The 16,097-nt window shown below is 40.3% G+C and overlaps 1 protein-coding gene across 1 annotated transcript in view; it reads left to right on the top strand.

Moving 5' to 3' along the window:
• pcloa (piccolo presynaptic cytomatrix protein a) overlaps positions 1–16,097 on the top strand; it is a 60,079-nt gene that overhangs the window by 31,015 nt on the left and 12,967 nt on the right. Inside the window, exons 6-18 of the mRNA XM_051691699.1 lie at positions 5–1,548; positions 2,003–4,064; positions 5,657–5,725; positions 6,867–6,955; positions 7,584–7,659; positions 9,227–9,352; positions 11,615–11,723; positions 12,232–12,293; positions 12,446–12,639; positions 12,737–12,787; positions 13,153–13,283; positions 14,368–14,394; positions 14,726–14,819. Coding sequence (XP_051547659.1) covers positions 5–1,548; positions 2,003–4,064; positions 5,657–5,725; positions 6,867–6,955; positions 7,584–7,659; positions 9,227–9,352; positions 11,615–11,723; positions 12,232–12,293; positions 12,446–12,639; positions 12,737–12,787; positions 13,153–13,283; positions 14,368–14,394; positions 14,726–14,819 — 4,634 coding nt within the window. The remainder of the gene's footprint in view (positions 1–4; positions 1,549–2,002; positions 4,065–5,656; positions 5,726–6,866; positions 6,956–7,583; positions 7,660–9,226; positions 9,353–11,614; positions 11,724–12,231; positions 12,294–12,445; positions 12,640–12,736; positions 12,788–13,152; positions 13,284–14,367; positions 14,395–14,725; positions 14,820–16,097) is intronic.

Raw genomic sequence — 16,097 nt, 5'->3', positions numbered from 1 at the left:
ACAGGTGAGGCTGTGGACTACTCAAGCAAAGCTACAGGAGTATGCACTGCAATGACGATTCCACAGTACACACAAGCCAGGATTACTTCAGCAGCTGGAACCCATTATGGCGTGCCTAGTGTCCTAAGATCTTCCAATGGTGTTGTTTATTCTTCTGTAGCAGCACCAGTCCCCTCTACATATGCCATAACCACCCAGCCTGGCTCCATCTTCAGCACATCCTACAGTACTCTATCAGGCATGCACACAAGTGATACTATGCCATCACTGTCAACTCTACAGAACCAACCTCTCACTAGATCACACAGTTTTCTGTCAACCATTGCTGTAACTACAGCAGGGGAACAAAATTACATGCCCTTGAATCTGGACACTACAGTTTCAAAGGCTGGCCTTTCCACAACTCTCTCAGATGTTATTTCTACAGTTACAACAGTGGCAGCACAAGACACCTACACAAATGCCTCTTTGGAAGCAATTGCAGCCTCTTTAGAAGCTCTGTCTTCACCTATGGTTCCTGGAGATGGACAGTACCAGATGGAGCGCGAGTTTCTCGAACTAGAGAAGATGAAGCAACAGCGCTTGGCTGAAGAACTTGAGTGGGAGAGGCAAGAGATCCAGCGATTCCGTGAGCAAGAACAGCTTTTGGTGCAAAAGGAGCTGGAAGAGCTTCAGACCATGAAGCAGCAAATTCTGTGCCAGCAAGAGGAGGAGAGACAAGCCCATCTCCTGATGCAAAAGGAGACTTATGCTCAACAACAAGAGCAGTTAGAGCAGATACAAAGGCTACAAGAGCAGCTCAGACTGCAGTTGGAGGAACAGAAATTCAGGCAAATGTATCCTGGTGAGATCCTGCCAGAGGCTCTTGTTGGAGGAGAAAGAAAGACGGACAGCGGCTGCCAGACTGATGAGGAGGATAATATTGAAAAGGCCTACACTGCAGGAAGAAAGAAGAAAAGTGCAAAGAAAAGTGTTGATAGCAGTGTACAGACAGATGACGAGGACCAGGATGAATGGGAAGTTCCTGCTCGAGGCAGGCGCAGTAGACCACGTGGTGGAAAAAATGGCATGGGTGAAAGGGGAGGGGTTTCAGTTCAGGCCCTAACTGAAATTTCAGTACAAACAGACACCTCAGGAACACTTAGGGGGCACTCTGTGCAGGTAGATACTAGAGTAGCTTATCCTGACTCTGACAGAACTTCCTCTCCTAAGCGACGCCCCACACCACTTGATATAGGCCAGTCCCCTCACCTCAAAGCAGATTCCTCCACTCTTCAGGTTGTCCCAGGTCCACCCAAGTCCCCAAAAGTTCTGTACTCTCCCATTTCCCCTTGTGTATCCCCTAGCAAATCCCTTGAGTATTTGTCTTATGAGAAATCCCTTGGAGACAGAAGCCCACAGAGAATACATTCTGCCACCGACCTATCCATGGGTCCACCATCAAGTCCTAGGGCTCCCAAGGTTATACAAAGGTCAATGTCTGACCCCAAACCCATGAGCCCAACTGGAGAGGAGAGGGCAAATTTCCAGCATTCTGATGGTTATTCTGTAAGTATACCTGATTATAATTAGAGTTGGCATTTGAGTTGTATGAGCAGGCTCGACTTTGTTTGAAAAAATACTGAAATTTCATAGGATGTTTATTTTTCTTTGTAGTTACTTCTCATTTTATAATTTCTGGAAGCTGAAAAAAGCAAAGCTTATTAATGGCCCTTTTAAAGGCATTTCAGGAGTACAGGAGATAAAGAATATGTACTGATAGTTTTGTCGTCCTCAAGGCATGTCTCATGAGTGTGCATAATCCTCCAGAGGTTTTCTTACATTCTTTTTTAAAGTGTTAGTTGCTCGCTTTTTAGGTGTACCTTTGAAACCAGCTTCAAAACTGATTGCATACACAAAGTATGTGTAGTCCTAGGATGAAATATGTCTTTAAAAATGTTGTATGTATAAAAGCAGTTTAGTCATTTTACACTATTATTGCTTCATTGGTTTTCTCTTTAAGGCAAAGGGATCTCCTAGTGGTACTCCATCTGGCACCCAAAAGAAAGTTAAGAGGACCCTTCCTAACCCACCTTCTGAGGAAGAAGCAGCTGATGCTGATCAAACAGCCTACAGCTCTGGCTCAGCTCGCCGTCGCCAGTGCCGAAACACCAACATGGCACGGGCAAAAATTCTACAAGACATTGACCGTGAGCTGGACCTGGTTGAGCGAGAGTCCTCGAAACTGCGTAAAAAGCAAGCTGAACTGGATGAGGAAGAGAAGGAGATTGATGCCAAGCTGCGTTACCTGGAGATGGGCATCAACCGACGAAAGGAGGCATTGCTTAAAGAGAGGGAGAAGAGGGAAAGGGCATATTTGCAGAGTGTTGCAGAGGACCGAGACTACATGTCGGACAGTGAGGTGAGTAACATTCGTGAGACAAGAGGTGGAGAGAAGGTCAGTGGACATGGGCTAGAGAGACCTCGTACTGCACCACAGTCAGAGCTTGATGAGTTTGTTCCTCCGCAGACTAAACACGATGTCCAGTATGGAAAGTATTCCCAGTTCCAATACTCACAGTACCAGCAGTCTCTGTACCAGCCTCAGTCACCATACCAATCCCAATCCATCTACTCTTCTGTTCCGTCTCTGACTGCCTCACAGCAACAGAGCTACCACCAAATGCTACTGCTCCAACAGAAAGCAAGGCAACAAGCTGCTCTCCTCTCTGAACTAGATTCCACTAAAATTGCCACCAGCTATGATACCCAATCCTACTTAGGGGGTAAATATGGCAACCACCTTGACCTGCGAAGCCTAGAGGAGCGTGCTGGTAGCCTGGCAATGAGTCCAATGTCCAACGTGTCTGCCGATTCATTCTATGCTGACTTGGATCAACATCATCAAACACCACGGAGCTACATGCTTTTAGAGGATGCGGCAGAACTGGCAAAGAGTACTGGTAGCCTTTCGTCCACTAGTTATGGCATTGCTGAAAGGGAGCTGGCCAAAGCAGAGCGTCTTCTGAGACATACTGCTGCAGATGTGGGTACTGACTACCTGGGTAGTTCCTCCAGACTTCACTCATATGGTAAGGCCCAGGATGAAGAGGACCCAATGGAAGAGCCATTTGAGCTGAAGCTTTTAAAACAGCAACTGAAACAGGAGTTCAGAAGAAGCACAGGCAGCACTGAAAGCTTGGAACAACTTGCTGGACTCTCACATCACTATACCACCAGCACAGGAGTGTCTACTGGAGGCTACAGAGCCTTCCCCAAAACAGAGAAGTACAGCATCAGCAGACTAACCTTGGAGAAGCAGGCTGCAAAGCAACTCCCAACATCTATGCTTTACCAGAAACACAAAAACACCAGCAACATTGGAAAGTACACTTCCTCTATCCAGGACAGCAGGGGTCTAGAAACAGACTATAGTAGTTACTTGGGGTCCAGTGGTTCTTCGCCCAGATCAAGCAGACTTCTACAGGATGAGATCACATTTGGACTACGAAAGAATATTGCAGAACAGCAGAAATACCTGGGCTCCACACTTGGGGCCAATTTGGCAGGTTCACTCAATCTTGGCCAAGGCATGAATCTGAGCCCAAGTATGAGGTCCTCCTTGGGAGAAGACTCTGCTTACCCCAGTGGAAGCAGGTCACGGCCTTCCTCTAGACCCTCCTCAGTGTATGGTCTTGACCTGTCCATTAAAAGAGACACTTCCAGCTCTTCTCTGGGGCTCAAAGCAGAAGCTGACCCCTCCTTAGAGACTTCAGCTTTCCAGACTCCGTCAGGAAGGTCAAAACCTACAAGCTTGCCTATTGGACAGGGAGGGCGTGGACGTATACCTATTGTGGCACAGAACTCAGAAGAAGAGAGCCCGCTGAGTCCGGTGGGTCAGCCAATGGGTATGGCAAGGGCATCTGCAGGGCCACTTCCACCCATTTCCGCTGACTCCCGTGATCAGTTTGGGTCATGCCTCTCCCTCCAGGACCCTCAACAGCAACATCTTAGAGAAGATCCTTCAAGAGGGCGTGGCTATGTGTTAATGGATGATCTGCAGGGCACCATGTCTGACAGTGAAGGTAATTTAAATGTCCTCAGAATGTTCTCTTGGATTGACGCTTCATACACAATTCCAGTTTTTTATTTATGTATGTCTCGTCTACTTCTAAGTGTCCACTCATAAGTCATGACTATGTGAAGGCATCTGTTCTCTGAATATATCTGCTTGTCTGTCTCCACTGCAAAAAATCATATTCTTACTGAATTTCTTTGTCTTTCCAGTAAAAAATAAAAATTCAAATTTCCTTAAAACAAGATAAATTCACTTGATAAGAAGAACTACTAAGATATTAAGACTTGTTATGCATCTTGAATATAAGTTTATCTTATTTTGTGGCAATGGCAGAATTTTTCACCTAAAGAAAGAAGTTTTAATTAATGAATATGTTTTTTGCAGTGTTCTATGTACTGTGTTTTTGTATGCTAAAATAACAGCTTAAGAAAAATCACATTTTACTTTCTATAGTAACATTTCTAACATTTGCAGTTAACATTTTGCATGTGATTTCTTTGCTGACTGCCTTTTTGTCCTGTGTGGACACTTATAGTGCATGCTTTTACTCTCTGTATGTTCAGTTAACATGCCCTGTGTGCTATATGGGTGGGATTAATGAAAAAATGTTATGCTTGAAATGACGGGACTACGTCCATTTTCAAATCCTTATTGTAAATTGCATAGGAGCAGTTTTAGATCCCTTCAAAGTTGATAGTCAAGCAGGCTGTAAACAACAGAGCCGTGTTTGTTGTTGATTAGTCATCTGTTTAGTTATCTGAAAGTGCCTTTCTAGCTAAATCTTCCTAGTTTGGTTATTCATCTATGTCATAATTAATCTACACAGAATCTCTCTTCTTTTGTTTTGTATATTGCTTAATAGTTGAATTATGTTTAAAACATAAGTTGTGCATTATATTACACAGATTACATTACAGCTACACAACATGAACTGTATTAATAAGATATTTTGACAGTTTTCTGTGTAAGGTCAGGCATTAGTTAAGTTCATTTTTAAAAAGTTCCCTTTCTCAGAAAAAAGAAAAAAAGCTATAGCCTATACACACTTCTATGAACAAAGGTACTGTTTATTTGTGTTACTAGCATATCCCTGAGTATTGTTACCATGCCTGTTTCTGTTTGCATGCATGTTTGATGTTCACTTAATAAATAAGTTATCTGCCTCTTCCTGTCTGCTTTTGAATAAAAGTCCTTCTTCATTTGCATGCTTTTACACCTGATAAATGCTTTCATATATATTGAGCTTTTGCTTTTTCTGAGCTTTATGTCAACAATATTTGTCTGTTGACTGTTTTCATTTCTACCCATAATAAATCTTAAAATCAAAGTGATAAAAACATTGTAGTGGATAAATTCATGGAATTATATAAAATTAACTGCACAAAATGTTACAAAATACTTTTTTTTGTTTCACAATATAAGGTTAAAGAATCACACAACGACGTTACTTGAAGCTCAAACCTAAAATACTCACCAATTTTTAACATGTATTTTTGTTTTTCATTTATCTATAAAGTAACTGTTCCCATACATTTAACAGCATATGATGCCGTCATCATATGTGCCATCTGGAAGTAAATGCATTTGCCTTGGTTGCAGCACTAAGTGAATCCCTGGTGGGTTTGAACAGAGACGATCCAGGAAACTCACATGAGAATGTCACAAACGGTAGAGTATACCATTTTAGACTCCTGCACGCCTCCCATCTCCCTCACACCTTCCGCTACCATGACCACCCACCTGCCAATCACCCGTGAGCTGTTAGGCAACTGAATCAACCAAATTTGAATTTCTCACTTTTTTATTCTCTAAAAATAACTCTCATCTCGATCTAAGCTGTTGCAATTCATCCAATTTGATGAACAAAATAGCAGTCATGTAATGCTAGTAATATTTGTGCATATCAAATCTAATGAGTGCATTGATTTGATCATAAAGCTGGTCTGGCTCATGAAGCTGACAGAATGTCCACAAATATACACAATAATAAATCTAAATTTAAGTGAATGTTTCAACATGTAACAAGATCTACATGTCATATCATTCTACATCTGAGTGTCAGGTCTGCAAACTCTAAAAGTGTATTGATGAATGTTAATTTGTCATGAAGACCTAAGGTCAGCTATTCACCTGTCCATGACAATGCATTTCCAAAATGAATGTCTATAAGGAATGAGTCTTCTAAATTAAAATAACCTTCACAAGATGTTACCTAGACCACCCCTAGTTGTGAAAATCAAGCATCAGTGCACTGCTTATCTTTGTAGCCTTTGAATGTTCCCAATAAATTAGAAAATAATGTTTTGTAATGTGATTGGCAATTATCCTATAAAACTCTTAAAAAAATTAAAAAAATATAAAAACTCTCACCTCTTCCACATTATAGCTGAAAGGCCTTTTTCCCATGCTGGGTGAACATTATAATGCAAGATAGTATGGCAAAGTTTTGTCTACCTGTGTCTATGTCAGTTAGTCCTATTCCACCTGTGAAAGCTCAGAATGTTTATGGGAAATAATATTGCTGCTATGTGTCCTCATTCTTTGTTTTAGTTTTACAAGGTTTGCATGTATATAAATAACTGCTCTTCTTTCTATAATCATTTCCTTTTCTGTCCCAAATGGCTCTATATTGTTTGGCCCCTCATGAACATGTTTGGAAGTAGAAGAAAGGCAATGGTTTGAAATGTAGACTACATACCTTAACTGTCTCTGATATTACATTCAAATAACTGGAGGGTGCATAGAGGTTCGTTTTGACAGATTGGCTGGCAGGACTTTAAATATTAAATTTCCATCTGTTTTACTGAAGCGTACCACCTGCGTCGGGAGGAAACTGACTGGTTTGACAAACCACGAGAAGGACGCACAGAGAACGGACAAGGGGTGGAGAGAAGACAGGTAATAAAGACACTTTTTGCATGTACATTGGGGCATAAACACAAAAGTGACCAGACAGTACAAACATTTGGTTCTTCATAACAAACTGAACATATTTACCATATACAATATACTACATGGTCAAAGGTATGTGCACACCCCATTGTAGTTGACAGGTTTGGCTAGGCCCATTATTTCCAGTGAATAAATCTTAATGTTACTGAATACATTGGCATTCTAGAGATATGTCTTCTTCCAAATTTGAGCCATGCCCCAGTGACCAACATCAGGGCCTGACGTTACGGATGTTCATGTCTGCATGGGAGCAAATCTCTAACATTTAGTAGAAAGCCTTCCAAGAAGAGTGAAAGCTGCTAAAGAGGACTAGTTCCATATTAATGCCAATGGTTTTTAAATTAAATACTCAATAAGCACAAATGGGTGTGGTGTTTGGGTGTGCAAATACATATATTTGGCCATATACAGTATTGTAATTATGTAAAAATGAACCTGATACAGTAATTACATACAAAAAAAGCTGAATTCATTTTTTATTTCATCGTAAGCATTCTTATTAAAGTATTTCAGAAACTTATCATGCAAGTGTTTCCTTAAGTGAGTCTGACAGTGCTTGTATGTTGGCCCACAGGGCAAGTCAGCGCATTACCCGTTTCCCCATAACAGAGTAAAACTACAGAGGGATCCTAAAGATCATAGTGTATCAGGTAAGATGAGCAGCCAGTCCAATACTTAACACTTTTCAGCTTGGCTTACAGACATGCCCCTACAATGTAGACAGATGTTTAGGACAACTGCCCCTGGTAACAGAAGATCTGTTCGCCTACCAGGTCTGCATGGGGAGATGCCTGAGGCTTACGTCTATGCAAATATTAGTTTTACCATTCTGAGATTGTGTTGGCACAGTATATTTTATGCCTACTACTAAAAACACATTAGCTCACCTCCAATTTTCCTTCAGCGTCCTCTTTTGGTGCTCCACATTAATGCACACATACTGTCATAGGACTGCTGTGCATAGCAGCCACATCAGTGATCCACCCCCTCCACATGCCCTGGTATTTTAAATCATGTAGGTGTGGCTGACTCCCCTCAATCTCCCTTGTCACTGTTTTTATAAGCGTTAAAACAGGGCAGATATTATGCAGCAATGTGGTAGATTGGCTTCCCTCCAGTTTCCTCAGTCATCAAAGCTCAAAATGGCGTGAAATGCACACATAGGGTTATTCTCATAATTAGGAAATGCTGAACAAAGTGCATTGCTTTTTAAAAAAAAGATGGATAAGTCTATAGCAAGTGTGCTGTGTTGTGACTGGTAAATTCGTTGCACTGTAATTAAGGTAATGCCTGCATTGGTACAGTAATTAGTCTGATGGAGGGGTCTGGGTACAATGATTCTGAATTGTAGGATGTTCTTCGCTCAATTAAGTGAGTCACACTTTGGATTTGGCTGTTCACAGTCATGGTACTGTGCTGAAAAAAAAACAGCTTAGACCAGCATTAACTTCCATACTGGTCCCACAGTATCTGGTGTATGCTGGTTTTGTGTTGGTCTGGCTAGTAAACCAGCATAGCCAAGTTTCTCATCAGCAAAAACTGCTGGTTGACCAACATGGTCTTTCTAATGTATTTGGTTGACCAAGGTAGGCTTGCTGGTTAAGCTAGTTAAGAAGCCTGTGGGACACCAGCATGCTAGCATCCCATTCGGGTGACCAGTAGGACTGGGTATCAATACAGATTTTGCTATTTGATTCGATTCCAATTCACATGCTCTCGATGAGATTCGATTTCAATACAATTTTATTTAATTGTGATTCATTTGGGTATATTTCAGTTCTAATGTTCATTTTGCTTACACATGAAAGAAATTCTCTCTCAGCTAATGGTTTTAACTATACAGAGAAACTTCTCACTTGGTTCATTACAAAAATACTAATTAAAAAAATTACCTACAGGGGCCAAACTATACAGTTTAACTGCTATTAATTTAACAGATATAACGATCAACTCATCCAAAACTGAAGTAAACCTTAAAGTAAAGGTGAAAGATCGGTCTTGGGATTTTAAGAATCGATATCGGGATTGTTCAAATGAAGATCAAGATTAATCAGTAAATCCATATTTTTACCCAGTCCTTGTGATCAGCATCCAAAACACAACATAAGCTGGTGACCATCAATGCTGGGCTTTTCAACTGTGTGTTGTCTGTTACAGTTTAATGAATTAGCAACATATATTTGACCAGCATATCTTAACAATGCTCTTTGCTTACAGGAAACGGGCTGGGCATCCGTGTGGTTGGAGGGAAAGAGGTCCCTGGCAGCAACGGGGACATTGGTGCATATGTAGCCAAAGTATTACCTGGAGGAGCTGCGGAGCAGACGGGGAAGTTTGTGGAAGGTAGGCATTTCAGTGAGGGGGTGGGTACTCTCCCAAGATCTTTCTCTGTATAGATTCATTGGTTTGTTTTAGATGAATAGCTGGATCAGTCCATGTGGTGACATTTCAGGGCATGGTTTGATGTGATAGTTCATAGTAGGAGACAGGAAAAACAAATTATGCTAATCTGCACGATTCTTCACCTCCAGGCTTCACGAATGACTCATTCTTGATGTGAGAGATAAAGATAGAGAGGAAGAACATTTTAAGTTTCAGATTCACGACTGTTTTCTCAGCAGTAAACACACTGAGTATAGGTGTTGCACAGATCAAATGTTAGATAAACATGCCAGTAAAAGAGTTGAATGGAAAATTTACATCAAAACATTGACTGAGATGTCACTGGAGAGGTGAACTGTAAGTTTTGATGAAATTTTAGTGGTTTAATACTGCTTTTACAAAGCCTGTATGTAAATATGGACTGTACAAAGTTATAATAGACCCCATTGTGACAAATTCACCAAATGATGGCCAACGGCAAAAAGTTTCTGATGGAAAGAATCCTCTCAGACTTATCTAATAAAACCCAGAGTGAAATCATAGTGCAGTTTGAGTTTCATGGCTTTTTTGATAGAGTATTTCAACCATTTTGATAGAGCTGAATTTTACAAGCTCTATTGATCTCAGTTTTTGACTGAGACATTAATGCTCTCTCTTTCTCCAGGGGTGAGGGTGCGCACAGAGCATTGTAAACTAGGTCTGCTTTGCCTCTAGCTTTTGTGCTGCTTTCTGCAGGTCGTAATTTATGAGGGACTGGGATTGGTGGCGAGGGGGAAAGTGAAGCCAGAGGGGCTGGATCTCTCTGTGCATAGACTTATTTATGAGGCTATATACAACAGCTGGGCTTTGTGGGAGAACAGTGTGAGCTTTGACTGGGACTGACACTTTGCATCTGTATTCCTCCTGCTCGCACACTATCTATCAGATATTGCTCTGTATTTAGGCATCTGATTCCTTAGCTCTCTTTCTCATCTCATTGTGTCTGTGCTCTTCTCGTTCCTTCTCGTCTCTCCACATTTCTTCTTGTTTCCTCTTGTCTTGTTTTTTCTGATCTCGTCTCGTCTCTTCTACTTTTTACGTATCGTCTCTTATTATCTCATCTCTTCTTGTCTTTTCTCACCTAATCTGGCCTCTTCTAGTCTCTTAACACCTCTTCTCATCTTGTCTCATCGCCTCTCATCTTCAACTTTAATTTAATTTCTCTCTTCTCGTCTCATCTCAACTCATCTCTTCTCCTCTTGTGTTCTCTCTTCTCGCCTCTTTTCATCTTTTCTCTACCCTTTCCCTCTTCTCTCGTCTTGTCTCATCTCCACATGCTGTTCCACCTGATGAAGCTGATGAAGCTTCTTAAGGGTGAAATGTCAAATGTTTCTACTTGCTGTAAGTGTGATTATGCATATGGTCTGCATGGTTACAACAGACACATGACTCACATTCGCAAGCCTAGTAGAACAGGCTGGTGTTAAGAACTGGAGTAATGTGAGCTGGCTGTTCAATCTCTCACATTAAACTATAAAACTGGTGAATGTGTGCACAGTTCATGACATACACATCATACACATTGACCTACAGGGACCCCCAGCATCCACCGTAGTGAGGGAGCTTTAAAACGTCCAAAGAGGGCCTACCTGGCCTACCTGAAGACACGGTTTCACCTGTGTAAGTGCACCAACAGAGTGGTTTTCAGTTTGCTGTGAATTGGAGTGAACTCTGCGGTTCACTTCTGCAAGCATTTCTTCCCCTTTCTCTCTGGGTGTCTTGAGAATTGCACTTACTGTTTATTTTAGGAGATAATGTGTGGCGTTGCAGTGCTTTTTAGAACATCTTCCAGCTAGTAAAGAAAACATTTTGTTTGGTGGTGATTTTTATGTATATGTGTGTGTGTGGGGTTGGGGGGGGGGGTGTTGGGTGGTTTACGAGGACATTTTTTTAGGTTACACACTGGTAATTACAAGGGTATTATGCAATAAGTGATTTCTAGTGTCCCCATAATTCAAATTGCTTAAAAAACATACTAAACAATGTTTGTTTGTTTTTTTCAAATGTAAAAATGCAGAAAGTTTTTTGTGAGGGTTAGGGGGTAGAATCTATAGTTCTTACAGTATAAAAATCATGTGTATGGACATTCCTCATAAGGATAGTCGCATCAACGTGTGTGTGTGTGTGTGTGTGTGTGTGTGTGTGTGTGTGTGTGTGTGTGTGTGTGTGTGTGTGTGTGTGCAGGAATGCAAGTTCTGGAGTGGAACAGCATTTCCTTGACTGGAAAGACATACGAGGAGGTGCAGGGTCTGGTTGGTCATCAGGTTGGAGAGGCGGAGTTATGCATCAGACTGTGAGTGCCAGATTTGCATTACTACTACATATGATTTAATAATAATTATTATTATTATTATTATTATATAATTATATTTGTAATTAAAAAAGGAATTACTCCAGCAGATATAAACAAAAAATTACTTAGTGTACTGGTTTTGCCATGGAACCCAGATTTTAAATTGAACACCAAGCACAGTACCACAATTTTTATCATCAAAAGTAATAGTAAATAAAAATGGCCTTAAAATCAAACATGTATTATATAAATATTACCATGAACTGCACAGGCCCAATAATATGCAAAATTAATGACATTGGCCAAATTAAAATCTTGTAAATGCATTTTATTATTTGCATTCAGCATTGCTTTTTCTCTTCTGTCCACAACCCTATTAAAACAGACTGTATGACCCAATTTTGGGTTGCAACCCACCAGTTGAGAACCATTGCCTTAGTGCACCTTTACATGTCAAATTGCTGTTATCGTTATATATAACCATGACCTCTCTCTTTCTCATCTATAGTGACCTAAACATGCTGTCTGATTCTGAAAGCTCCCACCTAGACCTTCAAGACCAGACCAAAGGTGAGAACACATAGCATCTCTGTCACACTTTATTCTCCTGTGGTCTGTACAGACGTTAAAGTTCATCAAATGCCAATATATGAAAGTAATTAACCTCAATTCCATTGTATTGCTTGATCACTTATTTTACACTTGCTCTTGTTAATCTGCAGGAGACAGACCTCCAAGGTCTCCAGGTGTGGACCCTAAGCAGCTGGCTGCAGAGCTGCAAAAAGTGTCCCAGCAGCAGGTGCCGTCCTCCTTGACATCAGCGCTGGATAAGGCCTCAGCGTCTGCAGGATCCAGTGCAGTACCCAGCCCTGGCCAGCCTGGTTCACCCTCTGTCAGCAAGAAACGCCACAGCAAGGTCCAACAAACACATGTGCCCACATCCGCACTATTTTGAACATAGTCAAATGCATCTATTTCATATGTCTTTTTATTGCTGATGTTCTGTTTTTCAGACCTCTGAGACTGCAAAGATTCACTTTCACCCAGTGTCAGGAGAGATCCAGGTAGACTTTTATCTTTCTCAAGGCATTGTTCACCCAAAAATGAAAATTCTGCCATCATTTACTCACCCTCATATTGTTGCAAATGGTATTTGTTGTTTTCTTTTGTGGAACACAAATTGAGATGTTAGGCAGAATTTACAATTAAGTTAAATGATTAAATGATGGCAGCATTTTCATATTTGTGTCAACTGTCCCTTTTACATTTATTCATTTAAAAATGGTGAGCTATAAGAATGCCCCTATTAACAGATTGATTTATTAATATGTCAAGATTAGAATATATTTATGCCACATTCATATTGTTCATTAGTTGTATCGTAGAGCCTCCTTTTTACCAACTTGTGTCATTTTATTTGATTTGGCAGCTTCAAATAAATTACGACAAACAACTGGGAAATCTCATCGTCCATGTTCTTCAAGCGCGGAATCTGGCACCTCGGGATAATAACGGCTACTCTGATCCATTTGTGAAAGTTTACCTGCTGCCAGGAAGAGGGTGAGTTCCTTGATGAAAACTCAACTGCTTCAGCAACTGATCGTTATAGTGTATAGTTTTAGTGCCCAAAAATGTCAAGAGCTGGCTGAAATTTCCAGCTCCTGGCTGGAAACCTAGCTACTGTGCTGCTTTCAGGACTGAGTGTGCACAGGTTTTTTTTTTAAATTTTTTTTTTTTATGAGTCCTTTGAAAGATATTCAAGTCTTTTGTTTAAGACACTTAGTAACACTTAGCCTAACAAGACATCTTTAAGCACTCCTACAAATTCTGCTTTGTTCTCTTATGTCAGATTTCAGATTTGCTGCTCCTACATATCAGTCAGATGCCCTCTTCCTTTTTAAATGATCCGTTCTTGGCCAGAATAAGCTGTAACGTGGACAAGACTTAATGCCAATAGTCAAACGTTTGGGAATGCGAGACTGCAGAGAGTTTTAAGATTTTAGAATAACTTGAAATCAGTATTCTAGAGTCAAATGTGAAAAATCTATTTCTTTTACCCCTGACAATGGAAATTAAGACCCCTGAGCTGTTCTTTAACACTGCCTGCTACTTTCTGAGAGTTAACGAACCAGGAAATCACTTATTCAGTTATAAATAGCAGCAAGTCACTGGGAAAGACCTCATTAGAACTTGCATATTGTGTAATAATCTCCCAGCTCTAGTTTTGAGCTGCTTTTAAATGTATGATTGTGTGTGTATGGGTGTGCATTTGTCTGTCTGTCTAGGTGTTTGTGTGTGCTGTGAGTCAGCAAAAGAGGAAAATCAATGCCAGCTCAGTTTGTGTATAAAACGATAGGGCTGTTTGCTCGGTGTAATTTGCCTTTGTTTGTGTGTGTGTGTGTGTTTGTGTGTGTGCAATGGACCATTTTTGGCTTTCATCTTTTTTTGCACTACCTAGACTGAACCTACAAAAGCAAGATCTCTCCATTTATCTGCACCATATGGGCATGAATGCATGAATGCTACTGCATAAAGCAATTTTGCCAGCACATATACAAACACATACAGGACATACAGACATTATTACAGTCTCCCACTCATCACTGATTGTTGTCTGTTTTTGCTGCATGCTGGATCTTTACAGTCAGGTCATGGTTGTGCAGAATGCCAGGTATGTGATTATTTCCTATAGTACCAGCACATTATACAAGATTGGCCGTGCTTGGACATGAATGGCTTAATGATATAACTTCTGTTGTTTTATGGAGTGCATTTTTCCTTCTTCTGTATCATCAATACATTTTTTATCATCGTTCAATGTAGAATATGGTCACTAAAGCAACACAAGTGGTCCTATACTAGACTTCATTGTGCAATCCATTTGCCATAGACAACAAACATTTGCCACCTGTGTGGAATGCTTTAACAAATGTGGTTTGTACTGTGCTAATTTTATAGAGGTGCCTCGGGGTGACCTTTTGTGGTTTGCTATCTAATTGCAGTGCTGAGAATAAAAGAAGGTCCAAACATGCTCAGAAGAGCCTGAATCCAGAATGGAACCAAACTGTCATCTACAAAAACATCCACCTGGAACAGGTTAAGTACACTCCCAGCCATTTACACATGTTAATGTGAACCCTGGATTTACATGGACTTCTAGATAAATGGTCATAAAATTTGATCTGATCCATTGAACAAGGCCATTTTTGGTTGAGATGCTTGACAAGACCTCAAGAGAGCGATTTACTGCAGAAAAGAATTTTGCTGAATTGAAACCTCTGGACTGTATCCTGACCTCCTGAAACAAACTTTTTCCACCCTGCCATTTTAATGTCTGCATGATATTTTCAGTAAATGAAAATGCATTTGTGTAAGCAAACCGTGTTTGTTGTTGTGACTTCTTTGAAGGTCAGAGCAACTTTTATGACCAATTCATGCAGAATCCAGATAAATCCAAGGGTTCACATACTTTTTCTTGCAACTGTAGTTGGTTTTTTTAAAGATTTTTTGAGTGCTTCCACTTGTTGTGTTTTACTTCTAAAATGATGGGCACACCACGTATATTCTCCAAAAAACATTGCCCATGACATAATATGTCTGGAAATTCAAGTAAAACAACCTTGTTGGAATATGCGTTTTAGTTCCAATACCTTACTTTGTTTTTGAGGTTTCAATTATGTGAGAGCTCTTAACAGAGAATCCAAGGCTTTGTTCCAAACAGGGATAAGTCTGTTGTCTCCCAGAAGTACTTTAGCCTAATTAAGACCAAGGAGCTCCTTCAGTCCTTCAGTTAGATCTCTGAGGTGGCTGCTAACAGATGTGATTGAGATGTTTTTACTGGATTGTTGAAGCGAGGCGAATGGGCCTGAAATGAGAGAGAAAGACAGAAGGTAGAGGGAAATGTTGCAAGGAATGTGAGGCTTACATCAAAAACTATCTCGATCAAATGCTCCAGTGCTGCATATCATGTTGGAGATATTTGCTGGTTTCATTGAAAAATCTATGTCTTATTTTTGTCTTGTTTTCCAGTAAAATATCAGAACATCCTTAAAGGTAAAGTTAACCCCAAAACGTATTTCTTTATTTACTCACCCTTATGCCAGCCAAGATGTGTGTGACTTTTTTTCTTCTGCTGATCACAAACCAAGATTTTTAGAATATCTCAGCTTTGTAGGTCCATATGTTGCAAGTGAATGGTGGCCAGAACTTTGAAGCTCCAAAAAGGACATAAAGGCAGCATAAAAGTAATCCATAAATTTCCAGTGGTTAAATCTATGTCTTCAGAAGCGATATGATAGGTGTCGGTGAGAAACAGATAAATATTTAAGTCATTTTTTACTATAAATCTCCACTTTCATATTCTTCTTTTGGATT

This window comes from Myxocyprinus asiaticus, chromosome 47 (genome assembly GCF_019703515.2).
Source record: "Myxocyprinus asiaticus isolate MX2 ecotype Aquarium Trade chromosome 47, UBuf_Myxa_2, whole genome shotgun sequence".
NCBI classification, from domain to species: Eukaryota; Metazoa; Chordata; class Actinopteri; order Cypriniformes; family Catostomidae; genus Myxocyprinus; species Myxocyprinus asiaticus.
Note: the sequence above shows the minus strand (reverse complement) of the source record. Positions and strands in the feature narration are given on the sequence as shown.